Source organism: Mizuhopecten yessoensis, unplaced genomic scaffold, assembly GCF_002113885.1.
Source record: "Mizuhopecten yessoensis strain PY_sf001 unplaced genomic scaffold, ASM211388v2 scaffold6363, whole genome shotgun sequence".
In the NCBI taxonomy this organism is placed as follows: Eukaryota; Metazoa; Mollusca; class Bivalvia; order Pectinida; family Pectinidae; genus Mizuhopecten; species Mizuhopecten yessoensis.
The window spans coordinates 1,188,157-1,215,501 of NW_018406512.1; the positions used below are offsets into that span (position 1 = coordinate 1,188,157).

At 37.5% G+C, this 27,345-nt stretch overlaps 1 protein-coding gene across 4 annotated transcripts in view; it reads left to right on the forward strand.

Moving 5' to 3' along the window:
* The first annotated feature begins 9,125 nt into the window (after nt 1-9,125).
* LOC110452054 (endothelin-converting enzyme 1-like) overlaps nt 9,126-27,345 on the forward strand; it is an 84,988-nt gene continuing 66,768 nt past the window's right edge. The window contains exon 1 of one of the 4 annotated variants that reach the window (XM_021500329.1): nt 9,126-9,941. In XM_021500329.1, coding sequence (XP_021356004.1) covers nt 9,907-9,941 — 35 coding nt within the window. In that variant the 5' untranslated portion in view covers nt 9,126-9,906. The remainder of the gene's footprint in view (nt 9,942-27,345) is intronic. The other 3 variants (XM_021500330.1, XM_021500331.1, XM_021500332.1) reach the window with 3 other exon arrangements.

The following is a 27,345-nucleotide window of genomic DNA, read 5'->3' on the forward strand; positions in this document are numbered from 1 at the left end:
CTGCCTCGTTCAGTTTTGTACACGGCTGTCTCGTTCAGTTATGTACATGTCTGACTCGTTCAGTTCTGTACTCGTCTGTATCGTTCAGTTCTTTACACATCTGTCTCGTTCCGTTCTGTACACGTCTGTATCGTTCAGCAGTTTAACTGGGATCTGTTTATGATAGTTTACGCCACATTTATCGACAAAATGAAATTAAAATGGAAGAGCGATTTAAATCGCTCTTCCATTTTGATTTCATTTTGTCGACAAATGTGGCGTAAACTATCATAAACAGATTCCAGTTAAACTGCTGAACGATACAGACGTATACAGAGCTGAACGAGACAGACGTCTACAGAACTGAACGATACAGCCGTGTCCAGAACTGAACGAGACAGATGTGTACAGAACTGAACGAGACAGACATGTACATAACTGACAAGACAGACGTGCACAGAACTGAACGATACAGACGTGTACATAACTGAACGAGAACTGAACGAGCCAGACGTGTACAGAACTGAACGATACAGACGGGGACAGAACTGAACGATACAGACGTGTACAGAACTAAACGATACAGACGTGTACAGAACTGAACGATACAGGCGTGTACAGAACTGAACGAGACAGATATGTATAGAACTGAACGAGACAGACGTGTACAGAATTGAACGATACAGGCGTGTACATAACTGAATGAGACAGATATGTATAGAACTGAACGAGACAGACGTGTTCAGAACTGAACGAGACAGACGTGTACAGAATTGAACGATACAGGCGTGTACATAACTGAATGAGACAGATATGTATAGAACTGAACGAGACAGACGTGTTCAGAACTGAACGAGACAGACGTGTACAGAACTGAACGATACAGATATGTACAGAACTGAACAAGACAGACGTGTACAGAACTGAACGACACAGACGTGTACAGAACTGAACGATACAAATATGTACAGAACTGAACGAGACAGACGTGTAAAGAACTGAACGAGACAGACGTGTACAGAATTGAACGATACAGGCGTGTACATAACTGAACGAGACAGATATGACAGAACTGAACGAGACAGACGTGTACAGAATTGAACGATACAGGCGTGTACATAACTGAATGAGACAGATATGTATAGAACTGAACGAGACAGACGTGTAAAGAACTGAACGAGACAGACGTGTACAGAACTCAACGATACAGATATGTACAGAACTGAACGAGACAGACGAGTACAGAACTGTACAATACAGACGTGTACAGAACTGAACGAGACAGCCGTGTACAGAACTGAACGAGACAGACGTGTAAAGAACTGAACGAGACAGACGTGTACAGAATTGAACGATACAGGCGTGTACATAACTGAACGAGACAGATATGTGTAGAACTGAACGAGACAGACGTGTACAGAACGGAACGATACAGGCGTGTACATAACTGAACGAGACAGATATGACAGAACTGAACGAGACAGACGTGTACAGAATTGAACGATACAGGCGTGTACATAACTGAACGAGACAGATATGTATAGGAACTGAACGAGACAGACGTGTACAGAACTGAAAGATACAGGCGTGTACATAACTGAACGAGACAGATATGTGTAGAACTGAACGAGACAGACGTGTACAGAACGGAACGATACAGATATGTACAGAACTGAACAAGACAGACGTGTACAGAACTGAACGACACAGACGTGTACAGAACTGAACGATACAAATATGTACAGAACTGAACGAGACAGACGTGGACAGAACTGAACGAGACAGACGTGTACAGAACGGAACGATACAGGCGTGTACATAACTGAACGAGACAGATATGTATAGAACTGAACGAGACAGACGTGTTCAGAACTGAACGAGACAGACGTGTACAGAATTGAACGATACAGGCGTGTACATAACTGAACGAGACAGATATGTATAGAACTGAACGAGACAGACGTGTTCAGAACTGAACGAGACAGACGTGTACAGAATTGAACGATACAGGCGTGTACATAACTGAATGAGACAGATATGTATAGAACTGAACGAGACAGACGTGTTCAGAACTGAACGAGACAGACGTGTACAGAACGGAACGATACAGATATGTACAGAACTGAACGAGACAGACGTGTACAGAACTGAACGAGACAGACGTGTGCAGAACTGAACGAGACAGACGTGTACAGAACTGAACGATACAGATATGTACAGAACTGAACGAGACAGACGTGTACAGAACTGAACGATACAGATATGTATTTTTGATGTATCTCACAACAACTACAGAACTGAACGATACAGGCGTGTACATAACTGAACGAGACAGATATGTATAGAACTGAACGAGACAGACGTGTACAGAACTGAACGAGACAGACGTGTACAGAACTGAACAAGACAGACATGTTCAGAACTGAACGATACAGACGTGTACAGAACTGAACGATACAGACGTGTACAGAACTGAACGAGACAGACGTGTACAGAACTGAACGAGACAGACGTGTACAGAACTGAACGAGACAGACGTGTACAGAACTGAACGAGACAGACATGTACAGAACTGAATACATGTGTCTTTCGTTAGGCGATGGTTTGAAGGATGAGAATTGTCAGCAGAAACACAGAAATTGATATCTCTGTCGTGTATTACGAAAAAAACTGCAGGTAAGTTTTCTATCGATTTTGTCACAATGTTACGACAGATAGGCGCTTGTCAGGTATACAGTCTATCATTATTGTATAAATACGACAAAGGTTACTTGTGAGCCGTGTTTCTTGGTAAACATGTTTACGTCATATATCTTTGTCTTATCTGGCATTTTCCCTTTCAATGGAGACTTTAAAATCGTATCTAGTTCCTGATCGATATGTGTTGCTTATTCTTATATAGAAAAAAAATATGTACAAACCCAAAAATGGAAAGCATTTAAATGTATTTCTGATATATATCCTCAATTAGCCACCGTATATATAAACATCAAATTAATAATTTGTGAAGGAGTTGATCATGTTAATAATTGATTGACTGGACATCTAGACGAAGTCACTTCGTCTTGCCAATGCGTATTGTAGGCTTATCCCGTTACAAGTAATGACTTGGTCTATACATTTTTTTTTATCTGTTTATCGTTTGACAATCAGGCGAGTTCCTTGTTGTTTTGTGAATTTCGTTGTGTTTGAAGATGCTTCCATCAATTAATACCAGTTTTCTTGACAACATGTTGCTAGTTTTTCTCCATTGCTTTTGATGGTCTCCATTTCGTGTTGCGTCACGGTGTTTTGGCTCTCTCTATTGTCTGTTACTTATAACCTCCAAGACAGAATCCATGGACTACTGTCTCGTCTACTATCTTTTGCAGACGATCACAAAATCTTCTGTTGGTTCGTAGCAAACTATTGTTATGACTTTTACATTTGCTGGTTTAAGTCATGCATTGTCTTTCGTGAATTAGCTTCAGTCTTTTGCTATAGATTCGGTCACGTTCCTATGATACACATTAGCATGGGAAAGTAGCAAATATTGCAATGACATTTTTCCTTTAAAAAGGAATCTGGATTAATTAAATATGTATTTTAATGGAATTGTGCAATTTCCGTACATGTACTGGTACAATGCATGTATTTCTTCTTTTCCCCTAGGTTATTATCATAAGTGATTTTGTAATGGTTTTAATAGGAAAGATTATATCCTCCATGATGTAGACAGTTATTGATGGGTGACCCAAGATGAGACCGTCGTTTTAATGCTAGATGATTCCAAAAAACATTGACACCATTGGAGTCCGGATGTTGAAACCATACGAAAGTATGATAAAAAGAGTCCGAAAGTTTGACAACAGAAGCGTCCAAAGATTCGAAATTAGAGGAATCCGAAGATTTCACTTAAATGAGTCCGAAGGTTTTACATTAGAGGAGTCCAAATGCGTGATTTATAAGCAGTCCGAAAGTTTGACATTAGAGGAACTCAAATGTTTGACTAAAGAGGAGTCCAAAAGTTTGATATTAGATGAGTCTGAGGGACCGATATGATTGGTCGTATAATAAACACGATTAATCATACTCATGCTGTTGTTTGTCTAACATCAACGTTCGCGATCTGCCGTCTGGCGTTTGTGTTTGTCTTGGTAAACACCCAAGAGATTTCGAACCTCTGCCAGCCTTAACAGAGCCAAAAATAATGGCTCTGAAAACCTGAAGAGGCCCACAATGGATTATGTATAATCCATGTTCGTCACTACCGGGACAAATTAATACTTCCATATATCACTCCCTGCCAACCAAACGTTACATAGCAAGCTAAAGCAGCAACAGATACGTCGACAGAGGCGCCCACGGGATTGTATCGAGACTTGAATCACTCATTCTGAATTGTGAGAGGAGCATATTAATTTCTACCCCCGCCAGACTTTATTAAGCCATTGCTAACTTCCGAGTATCGCTATCCAGTCAATTTGTTGATGAGACATGTAAATGAGCCTTCTTTCAGACAAATAAAATCGTTCGTTAAGAGAAATTGTATTCCTTGAATATCATTGTTTTTGGCCTTGTAAAACTTTATCCATATATCAGCTTTTATTTAAATCCGTAGTGTTTTCTGATCTGGTCTTTCAAACATAATTATGATTTTGAACAATGTATAAAAATGATTGATTACTAATTAATATGTAACTTCCGCTGTTACTTGGTAACGTGTCAAAGCGCTTTACTGAAACAGATTAAAATCTGAAACAGTATTTTGTTACATGCGCTATGCATTGATTTCATATGAATTACGAAATGTTATATGATTCTGTATGAAAGGAATGCTCCATTACTGTGCAATCACATCAGAACTGAGTATAGAACGTTTACATTAGTGCGCAGTGCCGGTGTTTACACTCCCATCATGTTTATTGAGTAGATACATATTGCACGTGCAATGAATCACCAACATTTGACGTGTTGTCTAGGTGATTGTTTTAGCCATGATAATATCCTTCACATTTAGTAAATTTTGCTTTCGCGTCATGAACAGAATTAATCTGCATTACGTAAATTGTGCAATAAAAAAGTAATAATCGTACGTTTATGCAAATACATCCTTGTTTGTCAGCCTCATACCTAGAGATGTATTATACGTCTCTGTCTTACCTAAGGCTTGTCCGTGTATGCGATGTTGAAAGCTCAGTACAGTATACATTTGTACGTGACAACAGTTTCACAAAATCTGCGTCGTTACTCATAATTGAATAGGAAATACGTTACTTCACTTCCGGATTTTCCTACTTTTTTCTTTCTTTCCTGTCTTCTCTCACCTCCGCAATACGTTCTGTACTGTCTTTTTATGATCCTTGCTGTTGGCATTAAACCCGGATAAAAAGTCAGGGTTTTGTTTATTTTATGGTCCTTGCTTTTTATGCTATATAAGTAACGGTTCGCTAAGCATGTTACCATAGAAATATTTACCGTTTCCCTACCATTACGTAGATAATGTTTGTAAACTGACGGATGCTACATGTATATGGGAATTGAATTACATAAGGCCAAACGAATCGTAACTATAGCAAAAAAGCCGATAACATTCCGTCGCTATTTTATTCAAGCGTACGTGCTTTGCGTACAGATTAAGATTCATTATAGATTAACAGAATATAGATTGGCCACACAGCTCTGTCGATGTCCGCTTCCGCTCGCTCATTAATCGTCAATCAGCTCGTGATATGGACGGGTCAGACTTTGAGGTCAGACGTCCACGATCACAGTGACCTCTAGATTGTGTCGAATACAAATATTATACGCCCCCAGCCTGAAAACGTAACTGTGGAATTTTAAAGACTTTCGAGTCGACATGTTTTTGTGTGTACCGCGAGCTACGTACAATATAACGTAGCGAGATGTCAATATTTATCAGCCCAGGTCAGGCGAAATGATCTGACTGTCACATTGAAATTGTCCTGACGGTGTCCCCGGGTTAGAGCAGCAGGCTCACACAGGTTACGTCTATAAAGTGTTTCCCTCGAGGCGATGTGAATTCTTATCGATTCTTATCGCACAATGTATATCAAATACAGTCATATTTAAAGTATTATAAATTCACCTGTTCTCACCTGGACGGTAAACTCAAAATAAAGCTGGACTGGTAAAATACCGCGTCTTTGCACGTACGTCTTAAATCCTGGCGAATTTAATGTATTTCAACTTCGTAGTAATATAATAAAACCAATTTAGCCTTTAGAAGTCCGTTTCTAAAGTCTGGCCGTATGTGATAAAAATACTGATACTTGCCGTGCATATACTGTGTTAGATAAATTACCTGTATGTAAATAATTACTCTATTTTTATAAATCCTGCGGCACAGTGTACATCAAATATATATAAGTAGCAATAGTGTACGTAGATGAACTGAAAAAATATTTACAGATAAACTCCGGATCCTAAAACATTTGGTGGTAATTCCATGTTCTGTGGCGATCAAAGCATGTTAGGTCAAGTGTAGGCGTACTGGTACTGATATAGCTTGTGTAAACAATCTTTAATATAAAAATCTATAATATTTGTAAATCACAAACATAAAACTGACCGACGTCTTACTGGGACACTATTGTGTTCTCATCTTGATACGTTTCAATAAATCTCTATCAGATATAATCTACCCCATGTCCTTATGTCCTTATGTACACAGGTAATACACATAAGTTTACACCTGTATATCAAGGAGCACGTGTCAGTGTGACTATAATTGTTGTATAAAACACCCTTCACAACACGTGTCATTTGATTATTTTAACTCCTGTTAATCTTGTAACATTTTATTGACTTTAAATATGAATATTGGTACATTTAATAATTTTTACATTTTATTATTTGACTGACGGTAGTGTAGGCGGATGTGGAGGGTAATGAATACGAGGTAATTAGAAGGTAGTGGTTTGGATGTGAGGGCTGGTGTTGATGGCGGGATGGGAGTGTTTTGTGGATAATGAAGGGGTTGGGTCAGCGAAGGGTTAGAGTTAAGGGAGAATATTGATGTTGAATGAGTATTTCGGGGGATAAGGTACAGCATTATGTAGGAGATAAGCAAGATGGGTGGTAGTGTGGGGATGGGGTGTATTGTTGAGTATACGAGATCGATGTAGGCGGAGGACAATGACGGTCGGTAGTGGTTACAGGAGACAATGTAACATTCGGCCACCCTGTAGATGAAGATCTATGCTATATACGATGAAACGATATACTACGGCAGGTAGTGGGCACACAACCTGTATACTTACACTGAAGGATTGGAGGACATATAGTCACTGACCCGTGGGTCTCAAGTACTCGACAATCGATCCCAATGTATACCACACGTAACTGGATTAGGAAAGGTAATACGGAGATTTCGTGTGTCTGGGCCTGGCTGTAATCGACAGTCACAGCACGAGTAACTTACTCGTAAATGTGATATATACAGATATACAAAATGAATAACGATATTTTGTGTTGGTCATTAAACGTTACTTGTCAAAATTTGAAATACCAGTCGGTATGTGTTGTACGCAGATGCTAAATATAATCCGCTAAACATTCTTCCCTGTCTGAAATGTATTATTATTAGTTGAATTAATAGTATTATATAACCATTTTGATAACATGCACCTGATCTACCCGAAAGTCCCGATAACAGCCCTCAGGTGCATTTGTCCCTCTGGCTGATATAGGAAATCTTCGGCTGATAAGGATATGAATTGTTAATTGTCATATAAAAAGCGTTCTTGTGATGTGTTTAATTACTTACACAAAGTTATTCAAGAAGAAAGATGATAAGACATTTTAATTGACAGTGTCTGTTACAACTGCTGATACTAAGCCGCCTTTCTACTGTCAATAACGCCGAGGAACTTAGAATCTTCTCACTCCGCCTTTCTACTGTCAATAACGCCGAGGAACTTAGAATCTTCTCACTCCGCCTTTCTACTGTCAATAACGCCGAGGAACTTAGAATCTTCTCGCTCCGCCTTTCTACTGTCAATAACGCCAGGGAACTAAGAATCTTCTCACTCCGCCTTTCTACTGTCAATAACGCCGAGGAACTTAGAATCTTCTCGCTCTCATTGCTTAACATATATACAAACAATTATCTTAAAATTGAAACGACATGGTGGCGCGAATGCCGGATTTTATTTGGAATGGCCTTGGCACTTTCCAATTATTGGCCGAAACAGAATAAGAGGGGTTCCGAACAAGCGTTGCATTTCGAGAAACTAGACAAACAAACAAATTGATCATGTCAGTACGTCGAGAAACCGTCAAGAAAACGTTTTATCATCATGAAAATTGCCTTTAGTGCACCAAGATATATGTAAACATGGACATCTTACGTGTTATAAATCATATGGTCCAAAGTTTAACACAGCCCCTTCACAGAGTGGAGTACATATGTATATTGTTTAATACAGTCAACAACATTTTAATATCGCGTATTTTTAGCCCAAAATTAAACGCGGCCTCCTCACATACAATGTCACATGCATTTAGTTTAAAGATGAACACGACCGGCAACATCCTGATACTACACACTTCTGGTTCGAAGTCTAACGAAGCCCTCTCACTTCAATGTGTTCTTAACGTACGTTGCGCGTGCGATCAGAAAATAATATATGTAATTTCGGAAATTGACTGTGAGTTAACTGTTGTAGAGTCTCATTTTCTAGTGACTTTGTGAAAGGTTCCCAATAGCAATATGAATTATACTAACATTGAGACGCGTAGTCGACATTGATCCGTGGTGCTACTGGCGGTGTAGTAACACGTGCATTGCGTGACTATACACCATTCTTTACAGGTCGTGAGAGTACTCATACAAATAAACGTCCCGTGTTTGTACAAATACACATAAGTATCCTTTATAGCCGGCATTATATCGCCCCAGTGATACATATAGGAAGGTTATCACTCGTGCCTACCTCTCGCTGTTCAATCAGCTGGAATAATACCGTTATCTCATCATGGGAACAAGCCGCCTTTTCAACATGCAAGCTAAAGCCGGGTTGTAATTTCCGGATTTGTAACGAAGATAGATTTTATGATTGTTTATAATCGAGTAAAGAGCACTTTATTGCATCGCAGATATCGATGCCTTATCGCTTCTGTCAGATCAATGTGCTCGGGTTTAAAAGATTTGTGCTGTTTTTTTAGCGTACAGTACGACGTTAATACTGGTTGTAGAGTAAGGTGGTACGTTATATCACTGTACTCCGTTACACGAGACACCAACACGAGGTTCTCTGGTGCAATAAGGACCAGCTACAACAACCTCCATCCGTTTGAGCCGTTTCTGGGTATAATTTGGAGCGGATTATCAAAGAAAACCTTCTCACATGTGGTATTGTGTGTAAGAACGTATCACGTAATATCGGCCTTAGTATCAACTGGCGCGTGGATTTGTTCTCTGTGGCCACGAGATCTAGAAGAACCTCCTCTGTGTTACAGGTACACATGGCGGGATTAACCCAGCATCATCAACCGGAATACTGCAGCTTATTGTAACGCGCGCGTGCCACTCTTCCAAGTGCAATCGATTTGTAATCAGTGATGGTCTTCTCAAATGAGCAAAAATATATTTCACAAGACGTGCAATGGACATGTGAAGCGTTAGGGTATCCGTGAGGCACATCAAGTACTTTAATACCTAGAGCACAGAGGTGATAATCTTTTAACCGGAGGCATGAAAGCTTTCACAAGACCAGTGCGTCACATCGCTTGGATGACCCGGATGTAAATAGTAGAAAAATACAGACCGGTAATATTACAGTGTACGTGTGGTTAGCAGACGTATACAGTTAGTGGAGGTCAAGTGAGCAAGCACGTCCGGTCTGATCGAGGGATAAATGTCAATAATATCGGAGGTTTGTGTTACATCAGTGTTACTTTGGATTATTACATAACATAGTGAACATGCAGAACCATTCGTGTAACAGTGACAGCGAGATGTAAGTATTATAGGTAAATCACACCTTACCATTAATCGGGTTGTATTACTGTGTATATATATATACCTTTATGTACAGGTGAGGACAGGTATGCTATCAACAATAGATGTGTATAAGTGTGGTTGAAGACACGTGTGTACAGGTATAAGTGTACCTGCATGATCAGGTAAGACATTTCAGGTCGTAACAGCGAACAAATGTCTGTAAAAGAATGATGTTTAAAGGCTAAAACCTGTCCACCCAAGTGTTGTAAATAAATACGTTAAGTAGACTTTATCATGCAAAACAGTTATTTACACACATATTTGAGACAATTTCGAATAAATGACAGCTGAAGTAACATACTGAATACTAATATGCTTAATACAGGGTTTACAAGGATGTTATGCCAGGTAAAGTTCTGGTTTCCATTCGTAAAAAAATCATTTACCCACCCACAATATTATTTCTTAAACTTTTGAAATTACACTTATGGTTTTTGTATTACGGTTGTTTATATCCACTATACCTACCCCCACTCTCCGCCCCACCCCCTACATATATACCCATACACACCTCCCCCGCGCCCACCTCTTTAGATGAGGGGTTTGATAAAGGTCTATTCTAACGTTTCTATGTATAACGTCACAATATTGTGATACCTGAGTGTGTTTACTTACACTGTCGGCTTCATCAGTTTGTTATGTCAACCCAATACAGGCTCGACCTCATTTCGTATGGTTTGTTCGTAACTCACCGATTCAATCTGACAGTTTAAAAGACAGTTTTCCTGATGAGAGGTTTGAGGTATACACAGTACTAGTGGGGAAGGGGTATGTATTACCAAAGTATATATATTATGTTGTAATATCGTGATAAGTTAAAATCATTGAAAAAAGCGTAAATAAAATTGTACTGTAAATCTGAGTAACGCTCCGTACACAAGTATAATAGTCTACCCCCATGATCAAGAAAACTAAAAAAAGCTGAACAATTCAGTTTGGAATTGAGCCGAGAATATTTTATCACTTCATCACGTTGTGACGCTTAATAGCTTACTGTGACTTAGTCAACACAAACGTCGCGTGATCTTGTGTACGTGTATATAAAAGCTCACGCTTTACTATAGGCTGGTAGGCTTCATACTTTCTACTATTATATACGTCCTCCCAAATATGTACAAGGTTCAGCAATATATGGAAAAGAGGCATGCGTTCTATTTAAATTTTGTTTAGGACTCAAACCTTTAATTGAAAAACTGTCATATTCCGAATTGGAACTCGTAAAAACATTCTGTAATTACTGTACTACAGATATTATCTTATTAGAATTAGAAAAAAAGAAGAAGTAATAATTGAACTTAAACATGTTATGGCGGTGACCAGGCTTAATGTATACAGGCACTGTAGGAAGGGATGACTAACACTGTCTAGGGGGGATGGCTCATCGACTCTTGTAAAGGTTAAATCTGTTTTATTAAACGCATTCCTGTATAACTAGTTATAATCTTGTTTATTCACGATGGCCACACGCCACGGACAAATTCACGTTGACAATGACACCAGCAATAACTAGAATCCGTATAAATTAATAGCGACATTCACGTTGCTAGATCAGGACCGTTCAGTTTATGCCAGTGATGTATCGCTTCTAATGACACATATAGTGTTCTGCATATCTCACAACAACACGTGTTTGATATATCTCACAACAACACGTTTTTGATGTATCTCACAACAACACGTGATTGATGTATCTCACAACAACCCGTGTTTGATATATCTCAAAACAACACGTGTTTTATATATCTCACAACAACACGTTTTTGATATATCTCACAACAACACGTGTTTGATATATCTCACAACAACACGTGTTTGATAAATCTCACAACAACACGTGTTTGATATATTTAAAGACGTATTTAATATGTTTACATCGCTTAGCAAATACCTATAGTGTTTACTTTTATCATTCATCTTGACAAAAGAAGATGTTCTGTTTACATCTCATGTTTAACATAGTGATACTGTTGTACCGGGATTAGAGACTTGTTAGGGAATCTAACTTAACTTCGACGTCACTATTAAACACATAAGCATTGGTTCAATGTACTTAGCGGTTGAGAACCAAACTTTGTAACAAAACACATTAGCGTTGTTACCTAGCGCGATTGAGAACCAATCTCTACACATAGGTACAACTAGTGCTACCGATGATCAAACGTATAAGTAGATTTTATACATGTCGACACTGAAAACAAAACAGCATAATATTAATAAAAGAAAAACAGAGAGACAAACTCAAGACAAAAACAAACAAAAAACAAGAAAGTTCCGTTCATGCTCTGAAGAACCGAAAGGTACTTTTTGTTGTACTATACGTTAAACAAATTTAAAATGAACACCAGATGTTCAAATAACTTCGACCTCTATCTAACACATCTAAACTAGTTATAGAGTTTAATTTTAGTGTTTGATGAACATTGTTTAGCTGCTAAAAAATCATCTTCACCTTTCAAAGATAAATGTACGTCTGTGCGTTAGGCATGTGTAGCACTGAGTGTGTATCGTAATGTAATATAAGTAAAAACTTTCATCACTGAATAAGTCTCACTTGAGTCTTCAGTGCATTTATATTTAGTCCCTTTCAACATATGCAAACTACTGATAGTACCAGCGACGGTTCATTCTCGTCAATTTATAGCTGTCAATACCGAAAGCGTTAATAAATCTGAACCGTTTCTGCATCATCAATCATCAATGCTGGTCAGACTGCAGACTGCCTCTTTCCCCGGCGTTTTCTCGTTTTATATTCTATTTCCTGGAGTGACCTTCACAGAAACCATTATATAAAGCTATATATGTTTCGCCCTACTTCCCCTTAATATATATTATTTATACATCCAGAACTCGGAGATTAATTGCAATGCATACGAGATGGCTATTCCTATTGACAGTACTTAACCGACCCAGAAGGATCTAGGAGGCTCAGCCATTTATTTCTGTCAAAAACATCCGATTATCACACATAAACCCGTTAATTAGATCAAAGTAAGGCTGTTTGGATGTAATCCAGTCCCGCCGGTAAATAAACCAAAAAATGCTGCTTACAAATAGAATAGATATTGGTTTAACTATCAATAGGATCATTGTAATGATGTATTGATGTAAAATGTATTTAAGACGATGATACACTGATAAGTGCTGTTAGTAAATAAGTCTTGCTGAAAATAAAGGTAAATTGTATTTGTTGTCGAGCGCTTTATGTAACCGTAAAATACCTAAAAGTAGCGACGTTTTGATGACAAATGTATATGATGCATTGTACTTGATAAACTAATAAGTTCTGTCGGTGAACAATTGAAAAATTCTTCTTAACATGAAAAAAAAATTGTTTAACATGAAGCATATCAAAGTTAGGACGTAAAATATAGAAAATATCTTTGACGCTATGAAATGCATGTAAGTACTGTCGGTTAAAAACTCAAAAATCCTGCTTTGAATAAAGCAAACTATGTATTGTGGGGAACACCTCATGAACAAAGTTATGTACCCGAGAGATGAAAAAGCTATAGAGTACTCAGCCAAGCTCTCGTGCTTAAAGTTTTGAACACGAGGGATGACGAAGCTAGGGAGTACATGTACACAGTCTCTCATGCTAACAGTTCTATACCCGAGCTGTGAAAAACACTAGGGAGTGCACAGCCTCTGGTGCTAACAGTTCTATACACGGGTGATGAAAAACACTAGGGAGTGCACTTCCTCTGGAGGTAAAAGTTATATACCCGAGCGATGACAAAGCTAAGGGGTACAGCTCATGCTCTAAGATCTATACCCGAGCGATGAAAAAACTAGGGAGTACACAGACTCATGTGCTAAATACATGTATTCTATACCCGTACGATGTTAAAACTAGGTAGTGCACAGTCCCTGTTGCTAAAAGTTCTATACCCGAGCGATGCCAAAGCTAAGGAGTACACAGCCTCTGGTGCCTAAAGTTCTGTACCCGAGCTATGACAAGGCTAAAGAGTACACAGGCTCGTGTTCCAAAATGTCTATACCAGAAGTAAGAAAAACTAGGGAGTACACAGACTCTGGTGCTGGAAGTTCTATACCCGAGCTACGAGAAAGCTACGGAGTACACAGGCTCGTGTTCTAAAAGTTCTATACCCGAGCGATGACAAAGCTAGAGAGAACGAACTCTATGGAATCAATCGGAACACTGTCAGATCGATGTGGAACTGTTTTATTATGAAATATACGGAGCCCGAGCCAAAGACAGCTAACCAGAGTGAGAGCGACACACACGAGGCGAGTTCGTTTGGCTATCGTCGGCAGAATTACGGGCGGTTATCAGATGGACGAATAGATAAACGATTTACACCAATATATAGCCACAATTTATTTGTAAATGGAATTCGAAACATGCTTTCTGATAAGACTGAATCACGAGGGGGTTGGCTTCTCGCCGTCACCTAGGCGATCGAAGACCGGCACTATTAGTAGTGATTATGTGTTTGAAATCCGTGCGTCTTTCATCTCCTGTGGAAGTCGGCGGGAAAACTTTACCAGTCGCTGTACGGCACAAGCACGAGACAAACATGTCCCACTACGGTAGTACTACCGGGGACGTCTTAGATCTTCCGCCCGTCATCATCATCACACCTGGCCGACACAGGTAAGCTACTTCATTAATTTGTAATATGTGTCGCGAGCTGGACAGTACACTTTACGCGCTGGTTTGGACGCGAAAAAAACTTCTTTTACATAAAGAAACGTTTCACTATGTACTGTTCCATAGAAAACCTTCCTTCTTGCGACTTGTTTTCAAATATGTTTTTGTTATTCTTAGTTTGCATTCGTCTAATTGATATTTTCATTTGTGAAATAACAAGTGTTTGCAATCTTTCAAAACACCTGTCTGTTTTTGGCACTGAAATGTCATAACATGGACACGGAAGCAGGCTTTCTCAACAAGTCATCTGACTCTAACAATGGTCTCGGGTTTCTCAGAATCTGTGTGACTATTTACTGGTAGGTTTGGGTATGGGAGTACCGGAGGGATTACAGAGCTGCCACAGAAGTGTGTTGGTGACACGACTTGCTGAGCATTGTTACTGTATAACTACAATGGGACTCCAGTTTGATATCGCTATCATTACAATGGAAATCTATCTCCTGTTAAAAACACAAATATAATTTTAAATGTGTTTGTTTGTAGTTGACTTGGCGGTTCCTAGCTTATAGCTATAAAAGATCTGTTAAAGTGTTTGTCATCCCTTTGTCATTGATGTGTTAAATATTTGAAGCGTCATCCGACGCCTCCGGTGAAGTTTACATTATGTAACAGCCACAATAGAATCGGCCTCATTAGAATGCCGTTGGCAGTTCGCTGATTTTTTGTTGAAATGTCGTATACAAAATATTTAGATATGACAAGTTAATTGACAAGGCGTACTGCTTGGCATGTTTCTACAAAGAAACTGAGACCTTTCTCTGCCAGATATATGTGTTGTAGCCGAGAGATATGGGATTTTATAATACGGAAACATTACCTAAACCTTCCCTTTACCGACCTAAACACAAACTTGTAAAAATATACACATTACACTAATGGTGCAGTTAGTGTCAAAATGATACTTTTTGAAATGACCTTGAGCCCATCGCCGTGATTTATCAGGACATTTATAGACTGATAGAAATGGCTACTGTTCACATCGTTAATGGGGTTTGTCATATTGATTGACAACATATAGAGGAACGAGAACAATAACGTGATAATCTTGACGAATAATTTTCACCAAAATTAAAACAAAGTGAAGGTGATGTCCCCAAAATACATAGAGTCATTGGTTGTCCATTCATAGGTGTCATTGCTGATTATATTCACGGTTGTCCATCCATAGGTGTCATTGCTGATTATCTTCACATAGATTAGGTAACAGTTTTAATGTTTATAAACATATCAGCGAAGGCAAATTGTGTCCTAATGACTATGAACATAAGCGTGATGGAAAATTATTATCTTGTTGCTGTTTTTAATGGCTAACAACATATATATAATGAGAAAGTATGTTCTTGTTACTATTATTACTGGTTTTGAACTTATACGTGATGGCAAATACGTTTCATGTTACTACATGTATTTTTAATGGTTATGAACATAAATATGATGACAAATCATGTATTTACTACTATTTTCAGTGACTGTGAACATTAACGTGATGGCAAATTATTATTTTCTTGCTACTATTTCTAATGGCTAACAACATATCAGTGATGATAAGCTATTTTCTTGTTATTAATCTTAATGTTCATGTACATATTTCTAATGGTTATGAACACATACTTAATGATACGCTATTTTCTTAGAATTGAGCAATGATAATGAGCTGGCAAAGCTCCTTACCATTGTTTTACACGTAAACTACATTTCACCTCGTCATACATTGTAGCTAGGTTATGAGATTCCCATGAGCTTGATCGATGTAGTCAATATATATGATATAATGTTAACATTCATTGCAAAACAACTTTGAACATACATTTTTACACAACTTATATATTTGTTTAATATGCCAGAAATACTTATATTTGTAAGTAACCTTTCGCTCAATTTACAATGAAAGTGGTGTAGACAGATAATTGGTTAGTACGCTTTACTTTCTTGTTTGACTTGAATCTGTTTTACAATAAAACCATTCCTCTCTCACGGGTTCCTGGTCCGTCCTCGGTGTCAACATGGCTTCGTTAGAGTGTTTTATCATCATTGTCTTATGACATCACACAGTGATTTTATATCTGTATCAGTAATTCACTCTCAGATTAAAACATCGAATCGATGTTAACGACTTTAAATGATTTCAGAAACCATTTATGTTGAAGTTCTACATGCCCTTATGATACACATGTAACACAATTGATTCTCATCTGTTCAAATGTAGTAAACCATTATTATATAGTTGTGGTTTCGCGAACACATAACCATTCGATCGTTCAAGCAGCTCACAACATTTTGCACTTTCAGAAAGAAATTAATTGAGACACCACATATGTTTATGACCCCGAGCTCTTCATAATTCAAGGATATGTTGAATGTCGACACTAATTCGTCTTGGTTTAAACTGTTTTGTATAATTAATTACACAACAAATAAGAATAAGAGTGAAAACATAAAAATATCTGAAACAACAAAACTAAGTTTATGTTACACCAACATGTACACCTACATGTATTCTGCTATACGACCTGCCCAACCAATCAACAGAGCGAACACCCTGTGGTACTGTTGTGATGTTAGTGTGATGACAATGTGTGATACTTGATATCCGTACTATGATGCTCAGTCAATTTTATGACAACGTGTGTTATTAAATCTCTGTTTTGTGCTGTTTATTAAATCTCTGTTTTGTGCTGTTCAGTCAAGTTGATGACACTGTGTGTTACTAAATCTCCTTTTTGTGTTGTTTATTAAATCTCTGTTTTGTGCTGTTCAGTCAAGTTGATGACAATATATGTTACTAAATCTCGGTTCTATGTTGTAAAGTCCATGTGACGATTGTTTGTTATGTTTTACGATGTATTTTACCCTCTCCACTCGTTGACTTTTAGACTTTGAGAGGACTTCTCCCACTTCACTGAACATGATTTATTGAGACTCTCGATCTAAGTAGTTGTATGACAGATGTATTGTGTAACCATATCTATAACATGTAAAATAATCCTATAACACCATATAAATAGATAGGTAAACATCAGGTCACCGACATAAACATCATATACATATATATGCTAGACTGTAGATAAACATCAGGTCACCGACATAAACATCATACACATATATAGGCTAGACTGTAGATAAACATCAGGTCACCGACATAAACATCATACACATATATAGGCTAGACTGTAGATAAACATCAGGTCACCGACATAAACATCATATACATATATAGGCTAGACTGTTGGTAAACATCAGGTCACGGACATAAACATCATATATATATATGACTAGACTGTAGGTAAACAGGTCACCGACATAAACATCTTATATATATATATATATATATATATATATAGGCTAGACTGTAGGTAAACATCAGGTCACCGACATAAACATCATATACATATATACGCTAGACTGTAGGTAAACACGTCACCGACATAAACATCATATATATATATATAGGCTAGACTGTAGGTAATCATCAGGTCACCGACATAAACATCATATATATATATACGCTAGACTGTAGGTAAACACGTCACCGACATAAACATCATATATATATATAGGCTAGACTGTAGGTAAACATCAGGTCACCGACATAAACATCATATGCATATATAGGCTAGACTGTAGGTAAACAGGTCACAGACATAAACATCATATATATATAAAAATACATACAGGCTAGACTGTAAATAAACATCAAGTCACAGACATAAACATCATATACATATATAGGCTAGACTGTTGGTAAACATCAGGTCACCGAAATAAACATCATATATATATATATGGCTAGACTGTAGGTAAACAGGTCACCGATAAAAACATCATATATATATATATAGGCTAGACTGTAGGTAAACATCATGTCACCGACATAAACATAATATACATATATAGGCTAGGCTGTAGGTAAACATCAGGTCACCGACATAAACATCATATATATATAGGCTAGACTGTAGGTAAACATCATATACATATATAGGCTAGACTGAAGGTTAACATCATGTCACCGACATAAACATCATATACATATATAGGCTAGGCTGTAGGTAAACATCAGGTCCCCGACATAAACATCATATATATATAGGCTAGACTGTAGGTAAACATCATGTCACCGACAAAAACATCATATACATATATAGGCTAGACTTTAGATAAACATCAGGTCACCGACATAAACATCATATACATATATAGGCTAGGCTGTAGGTAAACATCAGGTCACCGACATAAACATCATATGCATACATAGGCTAGACTGTAGGTAAACATCAGGTCCCCGACATAAACATCATATATATATAGGCTGGACTGTAGGTAAACATCATATACATATATAGGCTAGACTGTTGGTAAACATCAGGTCACCGACATCAACATCATATATATATATATGGGCTAGACTGTAGGTAAACATCAGGTCACAGACATAAACATCATATACATATATAGGCTAGACTGTAGGTAAACATCAGGTCACCGACATAAACATCATATATATATATATATGGCTAGACTGTAGGTATACAGGTCACCGATATAAACATCATATATATATATATATAGGCTAGACTGTTGGTAAACATCATGTCACCGACATAAACATCATATACATATATAGGCTAGACTGTAGGTAAACATCATATACATATATAGACTAGACTGTAGGTAAACATCATGTCACCGACAAAAACATCATATACATATATAGGCTAGACTGTAGGTAAACATCATGTCACCACATAAACATCATATACATATATAGGCTAGACTTTAGGTAAACATCATATACATATATAGGCTAGACTGTAGGTAAACATCAGGTCACCGACATAAACATCATATATATTTAGGCTAGACTGTATGTAAAATCAGGTCACCGACATAAACATCATATGCATATATAGGCTAGACTGTAGGTAAAATCAGGTCACCGACATAAACATCATATATATATATATATATATAGGCTAGACTGTAGGTAAACATCAGGTTACCGACATAAACAACATAAACATATATATAGGCTAGACTGTAGGTAAACAGGTCACCGACATAAACATCATATGCATATATAGGCTAGACTGTAGGTAAACATCATATACATATATAGGCTAGACTTTTGGTAAACATCAGGTCACCGACATAAACAGCATATATATATATATATATACTAGACTGTTGGTAAACATCAGCTAACCGACATAAACATATATACATATATAGGCTAGACTGCTGATAAACATCAGGTCACCGACATCAACATCATATATATATATAGGTTAGACTGTTAGTAAACATCAGGTCACCGAAATAAACATCATATACATATATAGGCTAGACTGTAGGTAAACATCAGGTCACCGTCATAAACATCATATACATATATAGGCTAGACTGTTGGTAAACATCAGGTCACCGACATCAACATCATATATATATATAGGTTAGACTGTTGGTGAACATCAGATCACCAACATAAACATCATATATATATAGGCTAGACTGTAGGTAAACAGCAGGTCACCGACATAAACATCATATACATATATAGGCTAGACTGTAGGTAAACATCAGGTCACCGACATAAACATCATATACTTATATAGGCTAGACTTTAGGTAAACATCAGATTACCGACATAAACATCATATACATATATAGGCTAGACTGTTAGTAAACATCAGGTCACCGACATAAAGATCATATATATATATATATATATAAAGGCTAGACTGTAGGTAAACATCAGGTCACCGATATAAACATCATAAATATATATAGGCTAGACTGTTGGTAAACATCAGGTCACCGACATAAACATCCTATATATATAGGCTAGACTTTAGGTTAACATCAGGTAACCGACATAAACATCATATACATATATTGGCTAGACTGTTGGTAAACATCAGGTCACCGACATAAACATCATATATATATATTGTCTTGACTGTTGGTAAACATCAGGTCACCGACATAAACATCATATATATATATATAGACTAGACTGTTGGTAAACATCAGGTCACCGACAAAAACATCATATATATATAGGCTAGACTGTTAGTAAACATCAGGTCGCCGACATAAACATCATATACATATATAGGCTAGACTGTAGGTAAACATCATATACATATATAGGCTAGAATGTAGGTAAACATCAGGTCACCGACATAAACATCATATATATATAGGCTAGACTGTAGGTAAACAGGTCACCGACATAAACATCATATACATATATAGGCTAGACTGTTGGTAAACATCAGGGCACCGACATAAACATCATATACATATATATAGGCTAGACTGTAGGTAAACATCATATACATATATAGGCTAGACTGTAGGTAAACATCAGGTCACCGACATAAACATCATATACAATGTACATATATAGGCTAGACTGTTGGTAAACATCAGGTCACCGACATAAACATCATATACATATATATAGGCTAGACTGTAGGTAAACATCATATACATATATAGGCTAGACTGTAGGTAAACCTCAGGTCACCGACATAAACATCATATATATATATATGTAGGCTAGACTGTAGATACACATCAGGTAACCGACATAAACATCATATACATATATAGGCTAGACTGTTGGTAAACATCAGGTCACCGACATAAACATCATATACATATATAGGCTAGACTAAAGGTAAACAGGTCACCGACATAAACATCATATACAAATATAGGCTAGACTGTAGGTAAACAGGTCACCGACATAAGTACCCAGTCCCAGATGCCGATATGTTGAAACCCTGTTTTGGTTAAGATTTGTTTCGTCTTCATCGTAAAGTGTTTTGTTGACGGAACATTTGTCTTTTTCTTGTTTTTTTTTTATCCTGCTATGATTACTACTTGTTAAACTACCCGAGGTTGGATAAGTCTGTAATTTGTACGAATGTGGTTTTTGTCACGTGCCTTTTCGATTTTTCTTGTGATTTTTTCATTGAATATTTTAAAAGGCTTTATTTTGTGTTCTTTTTGCGCTTCTGCATTAATATACGAGCCAAACAATAGCGCTGGACCATATTTCAAAAATATATTCTGCATAAATTATTTCTTCAAATTGTACATTTAATAATAATTATACTTTAAACCTATTTCTGTGGCCTAATTCTGAATAAAACATTTTTTCTGTGACAACAAGTTTGTAGGTTTTAATAATTCACTTTCTTGCAAATAGAAACGAGGAAAACATCAATATTTTAACAGGCACAATAACGTGATCAAATCGTTTTCTGAAATCAACATTTTCAGAGCCAAATGATTTCTTCAAAGAAATTGGGGCAGGTGTATCATTTCACGCGAGATAAAGTGACATAATAATTCAAAGATATTTGGTATTCAAGGTCATTTAACTTTCAGCGATACACAATATGGCGAGAACCTAATGTTTAGGGGATAATACTCGAGATATTATGTGACACTTATTGGTGCGTTCAAATTCAATATCTCACGTGATCTATAATGTTTTCCGACGCTCACGGTCGGAGGTTCATGTAATGGCCCACGACTTGTAAACAAACTGGTCCCATTTTGTTCGACTCTGATCTTAAATTTCCTGACTGGTAAATTTCATTTTTATGGAAATTTAAATTGAAATGTCAGTTGCATTATCCCCACACCCCAAATAATTCGATTTATGTGAGGAAAACTAATGAAACAATACAAAAATGACATTTTAATTTGTGTTTGTAAATTGCTTTTTCGATAGTTTTATCTAGCTCATTGTTCCCCCAAAGGTCATACAAAGCGAGAGCTAATTTGCTGGCTAAGTTTGAGAACATTGTAAATGGCGGTACGTGCCAGGAACTATGAAAATATCTTCAAATATCCCCCGTTTTTCACATATCGTGTTACAATTGAACCTGTAAATATTTTCTTACGGAACACTTTACACGTGCTATACTGTAGATGATGCTGAGGCTGTAAGTGATGAGCGTGAAGTGTTTCAGTCATGCATTACATGTTTTTCACGAGGAATCATGATCGTATTAGCTTCTGGATTCTCTGTAATCCCGCCTGTGTCTTGCTTCGAATTAGATTTTGGGCTTTCGTATTATCAAAGGATTTTTTTTTCATAATTTTATCAGTACTAGTATCAAAAATCTAAACAAGTCCTTCAATTGCAAATTCAGTTATATCGTCGATGTGCTGTCTTTAAATAAAAAGACATTTATTAACCACGTCCTTCGTTTATACTTCGCATGAGCTTAAATGCAAGGACACTATAGACTCTTCTATTTCAGCCACTTTCCTCGATCTTCACCTTCAATATGGCCAACATGGACTTACTACTAAAATGTACGATAAACAGGGCGATTTTTATTTTCCGATCGTGATCTTTTCCGTTTCTTGATAGTAGCCTCCGAAAACATAAGGTGTTAAGATACCGCAGGTTATACGGTATTAAAGAACAGACTAACATCACAGGGTTTCCAACGATGCAGGTTGATAAAGACTATGGAACAGTTTTATGACCCCTGTCATTATCTCATCGGGCATTATACTATTTCTTTGTGTGATATTGAGGTCGATATTTGCATTAGTGTGCCTTCTTTTTTGTGGTATTACTACCCCAATTCTCGCTATGACATCACTTAAAATTGATCTACATTTACATGGCGTGTGCTGTCGATGAAGTCAATGCCGCTCGTCCTTTCGGAACGCCTGGTCTTAATATTCTTTTATTTTTGAAGGGTCTCTATTGAAAATCTTGTTTTTTTTCTGCAAAGCGTTGACTATAAAAGCAAATTTAAGTCAGAAGCTTTGTTAGAATTCGTCTTCAATTGCTAACAGCAGCTTAGTAGCAAATGTGGATAATGCAGAGACGATTGCTAGTCTACTGATCGCGGCCAGATGAGCTATGATATAAGATTGGGTACTATCGCATGAAAATAGTTTTCTTGTGTGAGACTACATGTAAATTGTATCCGTATTTCTTAATCAACCGCATCGGTTTACCGTATTTCTATTTTAAGTGTGGCTTTCCGTATCTACAATAACGGTTGTCAATGAGATGCTTCTTTTCGTCGTATTTCTAGTGATTATTTTGTACGCTGTTAGGCGTTGACACACTGACTTGTACAATATGCATCAACCAGCATACAAAGGATATTTATAAACATTTGAAATAACCCTGATGCATATCACTGTACATCTTTACCTATTTAATAGTCATTGCCCCAGGATGTCAAATCTATCCCGTATGTGATGCAAGTAGTATCCGATTCTTCATTGTCCATAAAATGAAATTAATGGACATGGGGTATGGACGTTTTGTATCCTATATACTGATGTACCTCTGAGTGCGGTAGATCATGTCAAAGCGACAAGGCTGATATAGAAATGGAACGTTTATCATGTAGTATAAACTCTGTGGGATTTCATAATATCTTCGTTTACTACACGATACCTATTAATTTGATTTATGGATATTTAGCTCGCGAGTTTGTCCTTGGTTATGAAGGTATGATACACATTTTACTCGACTTTCAATTTGTCATTTTGTTAAAACTGTAGTATATTGTTGATGTGAGTTACGCAACGACAACTAATTCATTTACGGACTAATACGGGTGTGTCCGAGGGATATAACCTTTACTCTAGTTTCCGCAGTCTTATTATTGTATTGTTTGGGGCAGTTACCCTAAGTCTATTCTACTTATTCCAATCAGTCGAGCATATTTCATACGCGTGTACAGCCACTCACCTCTCTTTCATTGCGTGTGAGCAGGTTCATAGCCGAGGTTAGGTACAAATTGCTTGTTTTACCTGGGGAAATGATAACCTTAGCTGACCGTTTGTATTCGATAAACTGGACGCTGTCTTAACAAACTAATTAGGGAGTACGCTTTCTCAGTCCTTGCACGATCTGTGACATGCAGTTTTTGCATTACCCCGAGAAATCGTTTAGCTTTATGATTCCACGTCGTGCATTTTTATTCCTGTAAATAATCAATAAGACGGTGAGGCTATACCTTGAAAGAGAAATTACAACCTCAAAAATGTCCTATGGGGGTAACAATCTACACGTGAATGTACCCAGTAAATTGTACAGGAGTTGTTCACACTGTGTATTCGTGATTAAACTTTCATACTATACAAACCTTCTAAGGTATTACATGGTACATAAAACTTGGGTTGTTTACTTTAAAAGGTACACTGGCAGATGGTACTGTAAACCGTGAAACATTCAATCCGGCTCGTAAAATATCAGGTTTAATTGGAATATACAGCCCACCAAAATAATCAAACCAGGCAAGGTTTCAACTGGCAAGTTAGCAATCCCCCTGGAGGCGTTTAGAGAGGCATGGTGAGCTACCGTGTGGCTTTGAGAGGCTGGAAATGTCATCGGAAATGAATGTTATTGATAACTATTTCTATCTGGTTATTTTTATAGAGGACGTAGCTCAAAGTGAGGAAAGAGTTTTATCTTGTTAATGACGTGAGTTGGGATGTGTTATGTAAGCTGTTTTGTAGAAAATATCATGCCTGACCCTTAGCTTGGTTAACTGGAGAGTAAGACTCTACCGTGAAATATAAGACAGTATTTGGGTGATATGTCAACTGACCGTTACCTCGATTTACCAAAGAGTAATATAGCACTGATGTATGAGAGGAATTCGTGGCAGAGAGTCTAAAAGTGAGCCCCTTACAGTCAGCAGAGAGTAAGACCGTGACAATTTGTGGTAAAGAGTCTAAAAGTGAGCCCTTACAGTCAGCAGAGAGTAAGACCGTGACAATAAGTGGTAAAGAATCCAAAAGTGAGCCCCTTACAGTCAGCAGAGAGTAAGATCGTGACAATTAGTGGTAAAGAATCTAAAAGTGAGCCCTTACAGTCAGCAGAGAGGAAGACCGTGGACAATTAGTGGTAAAGAATCTAAAAGTGAGCCCTTACAGTCAGCAGAGAGTAAGACCTTGGACAATTAGTGGTAAAGAATCTAAAAGTGAGCCCTTACAGTCAGCAGAGAGTAAGACCTTGGACAATTAGTGGTAAAGAATCTAAAAGTGAGCCCTTACAGTCAGCAGAGAGGAAGACCGTGGACAATTAGTGGTAAAGAATCTAAAAGTGAGCCCCTTACAGTCAGCAGAGAGTAAGATCGTGACAATTAGTGGTAAAGAATCTAAAAGTGAGCCCTTACAGTCAGCAGATAGTAAGACCGTGGACAATTAGTGGTAAAGAATCTAAAAGTGAGCCCCTTACAGTCAGCAGACAGTAAGACCGTGACAATTTGTGGTAAAGAATCTAAAAGTGAGCCCTTACAGTCAGCAGATAGTAAGACCGTGGACAATTAGTGGTAAAGAATCTAAAAGTGAGCCCTTACAGTCAGCAGAGAGGAAGACCGTGGACAATTAGTGGTAAAGAATCTAAAAGTGAGCCCCTTCCAGTCAGCAGAAGACCGTGACAATTAGTGGTAAAGAATCTAAAAGTGAGCCCCTTCCAGTCAGCAGAAGACCGTGACAATTAGTGGTAAAGAATCTAAAAGTGAGCCCTTACAGTCAGCAGAGAGTAAGACCGTGGACAATTAGTGGTAAAGAATCTAAAAGTGAGCCCCTTACAGTCAGTAGAGAGTAAGACCGTGGACAATTTATGGTAAATATCGTCTGACCATTATTTAAGTACACTAGAGATTGAAATAAGAGCTTGGTTTCGCCTTTATTTCATTCTTTTATTTATTTATTTATTTGGAAGGATGGGGTTTAAGGTTGGCTTTTGTTTAGTTTTGGTTTTTCCCCAGTTTCTATCGTCAGTGTGTATCGATTATGACGTCGGATTCAATCATCTTTATAGCTTTTATAAGCGTTATTTTGTTGTATCTGCTGACCGTAGTCTCGGTACAATGGTGGGAGTGCCCTGGCCACAGACATTGGGATTGTTCTCTCTCAGACACAAGAGGAGGGACAGTACCATTATCATCAAACCCACAATGAAAGCGTGTGATGTAGCACCTTCTGCTAAAAAGTTGGAAGATTACAACAACCAGCTGAAAACATTGTGAAACGAACATCGCCTACAGATCCGTCCGTTAGTAATTGTCTCTTTAAAAAGTCATCTTCGAGATTATTGTTTGGCACTTTTTCAGTATTTTAATCAACGCGCTGGTCCTTCGTCTGGTAGTAGGTTGCTGGTTGTTCTCAGTATCTGTTTAACAGTCTATATATGTAGTGATAGATGATTGTTGTCGGTGCTTTACTAATTGGCACCTCGATTTTCTGACGCAGAACTGGCTGTGTATTCTATAGGCAATAACTGCTAGGAGTTTGTGGTTCATCCTAATGTCTTTTGGTTTATCTAATATCTTCGTGTCAATATCTGTTCTGATATTTTCATTTGTGATGGCGTTATATTGTTTGGTAAATTTTCATGATTGTCTGTCATGTTACGTTCGGAAGGACGAGTTTCGTTTCAGAATGAACGTTATCCTCACGTTTCGTTCCATTGTAATGGATTTTAAGCTAACAAAGCATTTGATTAGTGATCGTTTTCAAAATATGTTTTGACTTTATGCTGCGTTGAAGTACAGGTCTGGGACAAGATCGTACATGGTACCGAGGTTGGATGTGCCGATAGCTGGGTATCAGGAGATATAATGTAACCAAACGGATGAAAGTACACAGAACATAGTCTCAAACATCATCAACTATTTGA